The following is a 10,664-nucleotide window of genomic DNA, read 5'->3' on the forward strand; positions in this document are numbered from 1 at the left end:
GCAGCTGAACGGACTTCGTGAAAATCGTCCCACTCGTGTTTATCCCCGCTCTTCTTATTACACCCTCCAAAGCAATGTTGAACAGCAAGCACGAAAGACCATCACCTTGCCGTAACCCTCTGCGAGATTCGAAGGGACTCGAGAGTGTCCCTGATACTCGAACTACGCACATCACTCGATCCATCGTCGCCTTGATCAACCGTATCAGTTTATCCGGGAATCCGTATTCGTGCATAATCTGCCATAGCTGTTCTCGATCAATTGTATCATACGCCGATTTGAAATCGATGAACAAGTGATGTGTGGGCACCTGGGATGGGAACACTCACTTGGAAAGAGTTACATTCACTTGCTATTTTCTCAGCTCAGAAGCGTGCAATCAAGAAACGATGTATGGACGACTTTTGCCTTGTGGTTTTGTCTAAAACTTTGCCGAATAGAGTAGGGGCCGCACACGCATACCGAAGTCGTGGGGGAGCTGCGAAGGCAACTCTCCACGAGGTGAATGTAAATTACACTCACCTCGTGGAGAGTCGCTTTTACAACTCTGTCACGCCTTTGGTATGCGTGTGCGACCCCTACTCTATTCGGCAAAGTTTTAGACAAAACCACAATGCAAAAGTCGTCCATACATCGTTTCTTGATTGCACGCTTCTGAGCTGAGAAAATAGCAAGTGAGTGTAACTCTTTGAAAGTGAGTGTTCCCATCCCTGGTGGGCACGTTGTATTCGCGGCATTTCTGCAACACCTGGTGTAATATTGCGAGTTATTCGGATGTAATATTGGAATATATATTTGAATAATAATCAGACTGGTTCTGGTCACACGCTGTGTATTCACCTATTCACTACTTGTACCAATTACACTCTTCTGACTTCCCTTCTCTCTAATCCATGGCCTACTACACTAATACGATACTACACTCCTCCTTTACTTAATCTTGAAAACCATAACAATCATTTACATTAGTTACATAGTTTCTTAGGTGATTAGGAATCTTCGTTCCACGTCGGCTACGGCGAATCATAGAAAGTTCTTCAGTTTTCGAATTTCTTTGCAAAGTCTCCATTTCCTTCGCTTCAACTCCTTCTGGCGTATCATCCGTTTCTACGTTAATCTGTCTCCGAATTGCTGACGAATCTCCTGAAATCTCTCCTATCGACCTATTTCCCGATGTTTCTGCACTCTTCTGTGTTTCATTCATTTCGACCGTGTTTTGTGGTGGTATCACATTTCCCGGAATGCCATCTCCCGGAATGCCATTTCCCGGAGTAACATTTCCCGGAATGACACATTTCCCGCAATGCCATTTTCCGGAGTGACATTTCCCGGAATGACACATTTCCCGGAATGCCATTTCCCGGAATGACACATTTCGCGGAATGCCATTTCCCGGAATGATGCTCGATCATTAGGGCTGAAGTATGTTAAGCCGAGGTACATCAGAACGAAAGTGTCAATAGGCCGAATAGGTCATTATAGGTCTTATGACTTTTGTGGTGAGTTGCGTGTTATCTTCTTGGCAGTTGAACTGGTAATGAATTCAATCATAATTCTCAGCCAACTTGATTTGCACAAAAATACCACATACCTATCCTTTTCATTATAATTGAAAGAGCTTTTAATCAAGCTTTTAATATATAAAATGGTGGATATTAATTCTATCGTGCCGTCATGATTGTCCGTGAGGGAATTTGATTGGCATGTCCTCATCGGACCAACAAGCCGGTTGTCCGTGATAAATCGGAGATGTTTTAGTCGAAAGCCCTTACCCGAGCAGGAGAAAATAGCTGAAGAATAACTAACTCAGGTATGGAAAACCGAATACCTACAACCTGAATGAGGTATTAAGTAGCCCTGCATAAGAGGTAAAATACCTAAAATAATAACTGGTGTGTATTCTGTGCATAAAGCGTGAATAATGACATCTGGTATGGTAATACCTAAATAATAATCGGAGATTTTTCCACACAAATAGCGATTTTTCCATAATTGAATAATACCGCAATCAGTCCTCAACACCCAACCAATAACTCGTTGAGGTATTGTATCCATACCTACAGAATACCAAAACAAGTTATTTTCAATACCTGGACAACCGACCAATACCTTGTCTTGGTATGATACCTGACTTTGGTATGCTCCAGTTATGTGGCAGTTATTCATTCCTGCTCGGGTAGACCTCCTCATCCACCATGGCAAAGTACATACAAAAAAACAACAAATGCAACTAACCCATCATCAGTAACTTCATTTTGAAGCAAACTACCACAGCTTTACAAGGACGGCCACTGGGCAGCCTAATGGAATGGTTTTATTATGAAACTGTATACACCTCGAAAGAACAGCCTATTTTTAAAAGAAGGAAAAATCTCTGATGGGAGAGTTAGTAGAGTGGCCGCCAATAGTACAGTATAGCAGCCGAGTTGAATTGTTTGATTATCATAAATGCATATACATACTACCGTCCCTACACAGTTATGGATCACACACAGTAACGGATCACTTTGATGTTTAAAGTCGAATATCTTGCTAGTAACTCTCTCATCAGAATTTTTTTTCCTTCTTTTAAAGATAGGCTGTTCTTTCATATGTATACAACATTAGCAATTCATTTAATTAGGATGCTATTATGCTGTAATATTGACCACATCACAAACTCTCCCATCGGAGATTTTTCCTTCTTTTGAAAATAGGCTGTTCTTCCAAGGTGCACATACCTCGAGCACATATCGAAATCAAACTATTCGACCAAAGTCCGTCCTTAGAATTTAAGTCATTCAGTAAAATGATCTAGCCCCTTAGCTCCCTAATGACTTAAAACACAATTTCGCAAAAATAGTGATTCCGGGAAATGTCACTCCGGGAAATGGTATTCCGGGAAATGGCATTCCGGAAAATGGCATTCCGGGAAAATGATCATTCCGGGAAATGTGTCATTCTGGCAAATGTCATTCCGGGAAATGTCACTCCGGGAAATGGCATTCCGGGAAGTGGCATTCCGGGAAATGTGATACCACCCCTTAGACCGAATCACTGCTTCCGTACCCTCTCTGCTTAGTACTTCAAACAACTCCGATCCAAAATTGGTTGATAACTTGTTTTCCTTGATAATCCGCTTGGCTACAACAATATCTCCTTTTCCAAGATTATTTGTTTTGGCCCCTCGTTGAGCATTAGATATTTCTGCAGCTTCAATTTTCTTCATCCAATCACGATCTCGTATTCCTTCCGATAAAACGCGTGCTGAATGATGTACACTTGGCAATTTGTCTTTCAGAACCCTTCCAAACATGAGAGCTGATGGAGCGATTCCCGTTGTAGAATGCGGTGTCGAGTTGTACATTAACAGAAAACTTCTTAAATCCCATTTCCAGTGCTTACTGTTTTCTTCTTGACTGATCCGTAATCGCTTTAAAATGGTGCTGTTCATCCGCTCTACCTCGCCATTGGCCTGCGGCCAATACGGTGTAGTCTTTTGATGAACAATCCCATATTCCTTACAGAAATTCTTGAATTGTTCACTGATGAACTGCGGGCCATTGTCCGACCTTAATGTTTCCGGTACTCCAAAGCGGCTAAACGTCTCAAAAAGAGCATTAACCGTCAACTCCGTTGTTGTCTGCTTCATTACGATCACTTCAGTGAAACGGCTAAAATAGTCGACGAGCACTAACAGAAAATGTCCAGAAGGCAATGGTCCCAGGAAATCGATGGCCACATCGGTCCACGGTTGTTCAGGCATTTTGGTTCGAAGCATTGGTTCCGGCGGTCCAACCGTTGAAACTAACGTACACGAGCCACAACTTTTCACAAACTTTTCAACTAACTCGTCCATTTTAGGCCACCAAACCTTCTGTCGCAGACGCCGTTTCATCAGACTCATGCCAGGATGTCCATCATGGGCACACTGAAGTACTCGTTGATAAAGTGATTCTGGAATGATCAACCGATCTCCTCTCATCAGAACACCATTGGCAGAATGGATTTCCGCCTTGAAATGTTTGAAATCTTTCAATGCCTCGTCCGTCCAAGAACCGGTCAACAGAGCTTCCATAAGTTCCTGCAAGGTTGTATCCTGCTTCGTTGCTTCAATCACTGTGACTAGCGTAACTGCATTTGGAACTGCATGCTCCAATAGTTGATTGATGTATCGATCGGCTGATTTATCAAAATACTGGGCATTTGAAATAGACAAACGAGACAAAGCATCTGCCAAGTTTGTTGCACCGGGTTCGTATTTGATATCGTAGTTGTATGATTGAATTCTCATTACCCAACGTTCAATTCTTGGACATGGTCGTGATCGTGCTTTGAACAAAAATTTAAGTGCTTTACAGTCAGTGATCAACTCAAATTTTGACCCAAGAAGGTATAGTTTAAACTTTTCTACACCCCACACAATTGCAAGGGCTTCGCGTTCCGTTTGAAAATACTTCTGCTCCAGGTCCGTCAGCGCCTTGCTCGCGAAAGAGATGATCCTGTTTGCACCTTCCTTATTTTCTTGCAGTAGCACTGCTCCTAATCCCTGTGGACTTGCATCGACAATCAGCTTGGTCTTATCTTTCCTATCAAAGTACCCCAAATACTTCGTGTCCGAGATAGCCGCTTTTATGATGTTAAATGCTTCTTGTTGTTCAGTCTTCCATTCGAAATGTGATCCAGTTTGTAACAATCTCCTCAACGGCTCTGTTTCCGCTGCTAAATTAGGAATGAATCGGCCAACGTACGTTATCAATCCAAGAAAACTTCTCAACTCTCCTACAGTCTTTGGTTCTCTGAAATTCCTAATAGCTGTCACCCTGCTTTCTGTGGGACGAACGCCTTTTTCACTCATCTTATGCCCTAGAAACTCTATCTCTTGAACGCCGAAAATACATTTTTGCTGGTTTAATAGTATTCCATACTCTTCTATACGCTTCATCAACGCTTCTAGTCTCCTATCATGTTCTTGCTTGGTCGATCCAAAAATAACTATATCGTCCAGGTACACGATAACTCCTTCAAGGCCTGCTAGCACTGTCTCCATAGTCTTTTGAAAAATTTCCGGAGCACAGCTCACGCCAAACACAAGTCTTTTGTATCTAGAAATGTATTGTAATAATAAAAATCAATTGACAAAATAAGTATGATATTTGATCCATTTTTATTCTAATTCATTGTTTATCTCTGTGAAATATAAGTTTACCTGTAAAGACCTGCTTTAGTTACAAACGTTGTAATCGGACGTGACCTTTCAGATATTTCCAGTTGGTGATATGCATCTTTTATGTCCACTTTGGAGAAGTACTTTGCTCCGTTCACTGACCCCAAAATCTCGTCCACTAATGGCAGTGGGTGAGTTTCGCGGAGCACTGCCTGATTGGCTCGACGCATATCCACACACAATCGCACGTCCCCTGAATCCTTTAAAACTGGTACCATCGGCGATACCCACGGAGACGGCCCTGTGACTTTCTCGATGATTCCCTGATTCAGTAGCATCCTGATCTTCTCGTCGATTTTGTCCTCTAACGCATACGGAACCCGTCGATAAGCTTGCTGCACCGGTTGTACACTACTGTCGATAGGGATCTCTACAGTAACTCCTCTGAACTTGGGAAATTCTAGTCGAACGGTTTGACAAACATTACCGATGTCGAACCCGACCTTCAGCACCTGTAGAGATTTTGCCGTCTGATCACCTAACAGACACTGTTGCCCGTCCTTCGCAACATAGAATTTGGCAGTAACTTTTCTTCCTCCACTTTCTACTTGTGCCATAAAACTCCCAGTTATTTGCATCGGTTGGTTAGAAGCATAACAAATGAAATTTCTATCGACTTCCGTGGACATCTCCCAGACCTGAACTTTTAACAGTTTCATCTGTTCCCAAACCGATTGGCTGATGATGTTAGCCGCTGCACCGGAGTCGATAACCATTGGAATTTCAACAGTTCCTACTTTGAACAAGAATGTGTTTTTTCCCATTGCGTAGAAAATGTAGTCTTCGTCTCCATCGGCATCCAACTCATCGGATACAGCTCGAATGCGCTTTGGAGGTCCTACTGCTCTTTCATCGTTATTTGCTCTCTTTCTGCATTGCTTCGCGAAATGACCTGTTCCACCACACTGCAGGCATGTCTTATTCCTTGCTGGACAAATATCTGCTCCCTTGATGTGACCACGTTTACCACAAGAGAAACAAACAGGAACTGAACCGATTCGTCTGAAGAATTTCGAATCCTTTCCTTCAATCTGCCGCCGATTCGTGAATTGCTCGAAATTTGTATGGCCTTTGTCCCCTGTCTTATAACTCCCTTCTGTCGACTTTCGCACCACGCTACTGATTTGACTACCTTGATCGGTATTCCCAAACTCCTTCACCTTTTTCGCACTCTCTTCCAAACTCGTTCCTAGACCTTCAACTTCACTCAGGGGCATATCTTTCTTCAACATTTTCTGCTTAAGCTTCGCCGACGAGCACTTTTCGACAATTTGATCCAAGATCATTTCTTCTGGTTTATCGTACTCACATCGCTTCACCTGTGTTCTCAACCGCAATACGAAATCCGTAAATCTTTCTGATGATCCTTGTGCAATTTGTCGAAATAGATGACGTTCGTAAGTACGTCGCCGGTAGGGCTCGAAATGAGCATCCAATTTGGCGATCGCTGCATCGTAATATGGCGGATCCTACAAGGTTTTTTTTTTTAGATTACTGTTTTTACCACATTCTAGTCGAACACTAATTCATCACACCACCTACCTGTAAAATGTGTGGAACACTTTCGACTTCTGGAAGATTATCGTATATGTCTCGGAGATCAGATCCACCCAAATACAAAAGCTTGGAACGCTTATCGTACTGAGAAGTAATTTTCTCAGATTCGAAATAACATTCTAAATCCCGTTTCCAGAAAGACCACGCCAAAGGCAGTTGAGATGAGTCCAAATTGGTCTGAAACACCCTGATTCGAAGTTCACTGCTGGTCCTAAGAACGAAAACAACCAGCGATTGAATAAAAACATAACAACGATAAGTTGTTAAAAATTCCTTTAACTTTCGTGCTTAAAAAAAACGTATTCAGCTCACACATCATTTGTGTACAATGATACCCAATTGGTAGTTTAACCATTTCAATGAACTCATGTTTTATTTTCGATCAAACCATTCATACTTTGAGAAATAAAGAATTATGGCGATTCCGCCAGATATGCTTTGACGATACCGTCATTTTCAGCTCAGCAAAACATAATATCATCTATATGTATACATCAATTTCAACGCTTAACTCTGTTTATGACGAATCCGCCACTTTTTCATATATATTGACGATCCCGCCACGTTTTCCTGTTCAACTAATTTTTCGATCACTATATGACGATTCCGCCAATTATGCCTAACAGAAAGGCTCATCTTATGACGAATCCGCCAATAATTTCATTAAACGATTCCGCTTTTGACGATTCCGTCACTTATAATTTGAGCGAACCCGCTTGACCAATCGATCACTTCTTCATATTAATGAACAAGATGATCAATCTATGACGATTCCGTCAATTTTTTCATTAAGAAATTCCTTTTATGACGAATCCGCCACTTATACTTTGATCAAATTCAAGTTGACGATTCTGCCACATATTCTGTATAGGAAAGCGTAGACTGCATATCATGTATCAAAAATATGACGATTCCGCCAATTATGCGTCTATGTGATTCCACTCATGACGATACCGCCACTTCTGCCAACTCGTTTGACGATTCCATCACAAATCTCATAAACTACCTTCAATATTCTCAATCAGAGAACAAACTAATGCAAATCCACACTCACCTGGTCTCTTAAAAAAAACTGCAGCTTTTCATTTATGAATCAATAATCCACATATAAAAAAAAAACAACGAATCCTTTATCAACATGTTTATTTTCATTTTAATTATTGCCGTAGTCTTCCGAGCTTACCTTTTTTTAGCCAATCCATCAGCTATTGCAGCACTAATCCGTCACTATTACAGTTATCTTAGTGTGATCGCGCGGTAGTTTCCGCAATCCAACTTGTCGCCCTTTTTGTAGATGGGACACACGATACCTTCCATCCATTCCTCCGGTAATACTTCCTCCTCCCAAATCTTGGTAATGACCCAGTGTAGTGCTCTCACCAGTGCTTCTCCACCGTATTTTAGAAGCTCGCTTGGTAGTTGATCTGCTCCAGCGGCTTTGTTGTTTTTCAACCGGCCAACCTCCTCCTCAATCTCTTGAAGGTCAGGGGCCGGAAGTCTTTCGTCCTGTGCACATACTCCTAGATCTGTTACCACGCCACCTTCGCTACTTGCAACGTCGCCATTGAGGTGCTCATCGTAATGCTGCCGCCACCTCTCGACCACCTCACGCTCGCTCGTGAGAATATTCCCGTGATTATCTCGGCACATGTCGGCTTGTGGCACAAAGCCTCTGCGCGAGCGGTTCAGCTTCTCGTAGAACTTTCGTGTGTCCTTAGCGCGGTACAGCTCTTCCATCGCTTCGCGATCTCGTTCTTCCTGCTGGCGCTTCTTCATCCGGAAGACTGAGTTCTGCCTGTTCCGCGCCTGTTTGTAACGTGCTTCATTCGCTCTCGTACGGTGTTGCAGCATTCTCGCCCATGCTGCATTCTTCTCGTTTTTCAACTGTTCACATTCGCCGTCGTACCAGTCGTTTCTGTGATTCGGAGTCGCGAAGCCTAGTGCTGTAGCCGAGGTACTACCTATGGCGGATCGGATGTCCCTCCAGCCATCTTCAAGTGTAGCTGCGCCAAGCTGCTCTTCCGTTGGTAGGGCCACTGCTAACTGCTGCGCGTAGTCTTGTGCCACTTCTACGTTACGAAGTTGCTCGATGTTGAGCCGCGGCGTTCGACTTCGACGCGTGGTGATAACTGTCGAAAGTTTTGAGCGCATGCATACAGCGACTAAGTATTGATCCGAATCTATATTCGCACTGCGGTATGTGCGGACGTTGGTTATATCTGAGAAGAATTTACCGTCGATTAGAACGTGGTCGATTTGGTTTTCTGTTTGATGGTCGGGTGATCTCCAGGTGGCTTTGTGGATATCTTTGCGGGGGAAGAAGGTGCTTCGGACTACCATACCACGGGAGGCTGCAAAGTTTACGCATCGCTGGCCGCTATCATTCGATACGGCGTGCAGGCTGTTTCGCCCGATTACCGGTCTGTACATTTCCTCCCTTCCTACCTGCGCGTTCATGTCGCCGACAACGATTTTCACGTCACGCGGCGAGCAACCATCGTATGTTTGCTCTAACTGCGCGTAGAACGCTTCTTTCTCGTCATCGGGTCTCCCTTCGTGTGGGCAGTGGACGTTGATGATGCTGTAGTTGAAGAAACGGCCCTTAACTCTCAACATGCACATCCTTGCGTTGATCGGCTGCCACCCGATCACACGTTGTCGCATCTTGCCCAACACTATAAATCCTGTTCCCAGTTCATTGGTGGTGCCACAGCTTTGGTAGAAGGTAGCCGCTAGATGCCCGCTTTTCCACACTTTCTGTCCAGTCCAACAAAGTTCCTGCAACGCCACGATGTCGAAGTTGCGGGGATGTAGTTCGTCGTAGATTATCCTGTCACATCCTGCGAAACCTAGTGACTTGCAATTCCATGTTCCAAGTTTCCAATCGTAGTCCTTATTTCATCGCGTGGGTCTTTGCCGATTGTATCGAGTCGTATTTTCTCCTATGTTATTCGCAATGGGGATTTTTACGGGTGGCTTATTGGGCCTACGCCAACACTCCTGTCTCGTCGGAGGGCCATCGTGCCAGTTCTGTTTAACGTCCCAACCAACACTGGGACGACCACGCTGATGGGGCTACCACCTTGGATCTAGCTGGGCGTGGTGCAGCGTTTCTTACTCAGCCGCTGGATGCCAGAACAGACGCTGTTTGAGCCGCACCTCCTTGGTGAACAGACACTCGGATCGTACCTCCTCAATCTAGCTGAAGTCAGAAGGACAACAGTGCCCAGGCTGCACTACCAGCTAAGCACACAACTCTTAGCTGGCGGTCTTTGTCATCGCTTGACCCGTGGAAGCATGAGGTAGGAACTTGTGAGAACCAGAGCTATATTGGATGCTCTCCTTATCGACTCACCGTTTTGCAGCCCTGGCAAAAACCTTAGGGTGTCCATATTGCCCCGCCTACCCCTAGTTCTTTTCTATATAATGTTTTCTACCACCCATAAACATGGCAGGGTTCAAAATTCACAATAAAGATGATTTATTTGACTTAACAAAAAAGATGTTTAATGGTCAGTTGAAACATGCTGCTGGGCAAGACGAGCACCCCACGGTGTGTCTGGTAGAACAAAATTAATTTAAAAAAATCGGTATCGCTAAAACACCCACCAAACGAAAGCTGAAGGTCCCCTCTTTCATTTGAGACTAAAAGGAGAAAGTTCTATCGGCGGGTGTAGAACATTTTTTTTTTCAAATATTACTATCTTTGAGGCTGGTGTTTTTTTCTTTTTTCAACCTTGAGTGTAGCCAAATGGGCTTGTATGAGGTCGCCCATTAGTAGCGTGTCCTTTCAAAAGAGTAAACGGGTCAAATCAAAAATTTAAAATTTTCCTTACAAAATATTGCTTAGTCATAAAGTGCAAAAAAAAAAATATTTAAGGCAGTTGAATAGAATTTCAGC

The 10,664-nt window shown here is 43.5% G+C and overlaps 1 protein-coding gene across 1 annotated transcript; it reads right to left on the minus strand.

The window, feature by feature from the left end:
• Window positions 1–3,384: 3,384 nt before the first annotated feature.
• Window positions 3,385–4,273, minus strand: LOC134284742 (uncharacterized protein K02A2.6-like; the record flags this gene model as incomplete). Its single annotated transcript, XM_062843958.1, has 1 exon — window positions 3,385–4,273. A coding segment is annotated over exon 1 (889 nt), but the record flags the coding sequence as incomplete, so codon positions are not given.
• Window positions 4,274–10,664: the final 6,391 nt, after the last annotated feature.

Source organism: Aedes albopictus, unplaced genomic scaffold (assembly GCF_035046485.1).
Source record: "Aedes albopictus strain Foshan unplaced genomic scaffold, AalbF5 HiC_scaffold_671, whole genome shotgun sequence".
In the NCBI taxonomy this organism is placed as follows: domain Eukaryota; kingdom Metazoa; phylum Arthropoda; class Insecta; order Diptera; family Culicidae; genus Aedes; species Aedes albopictus.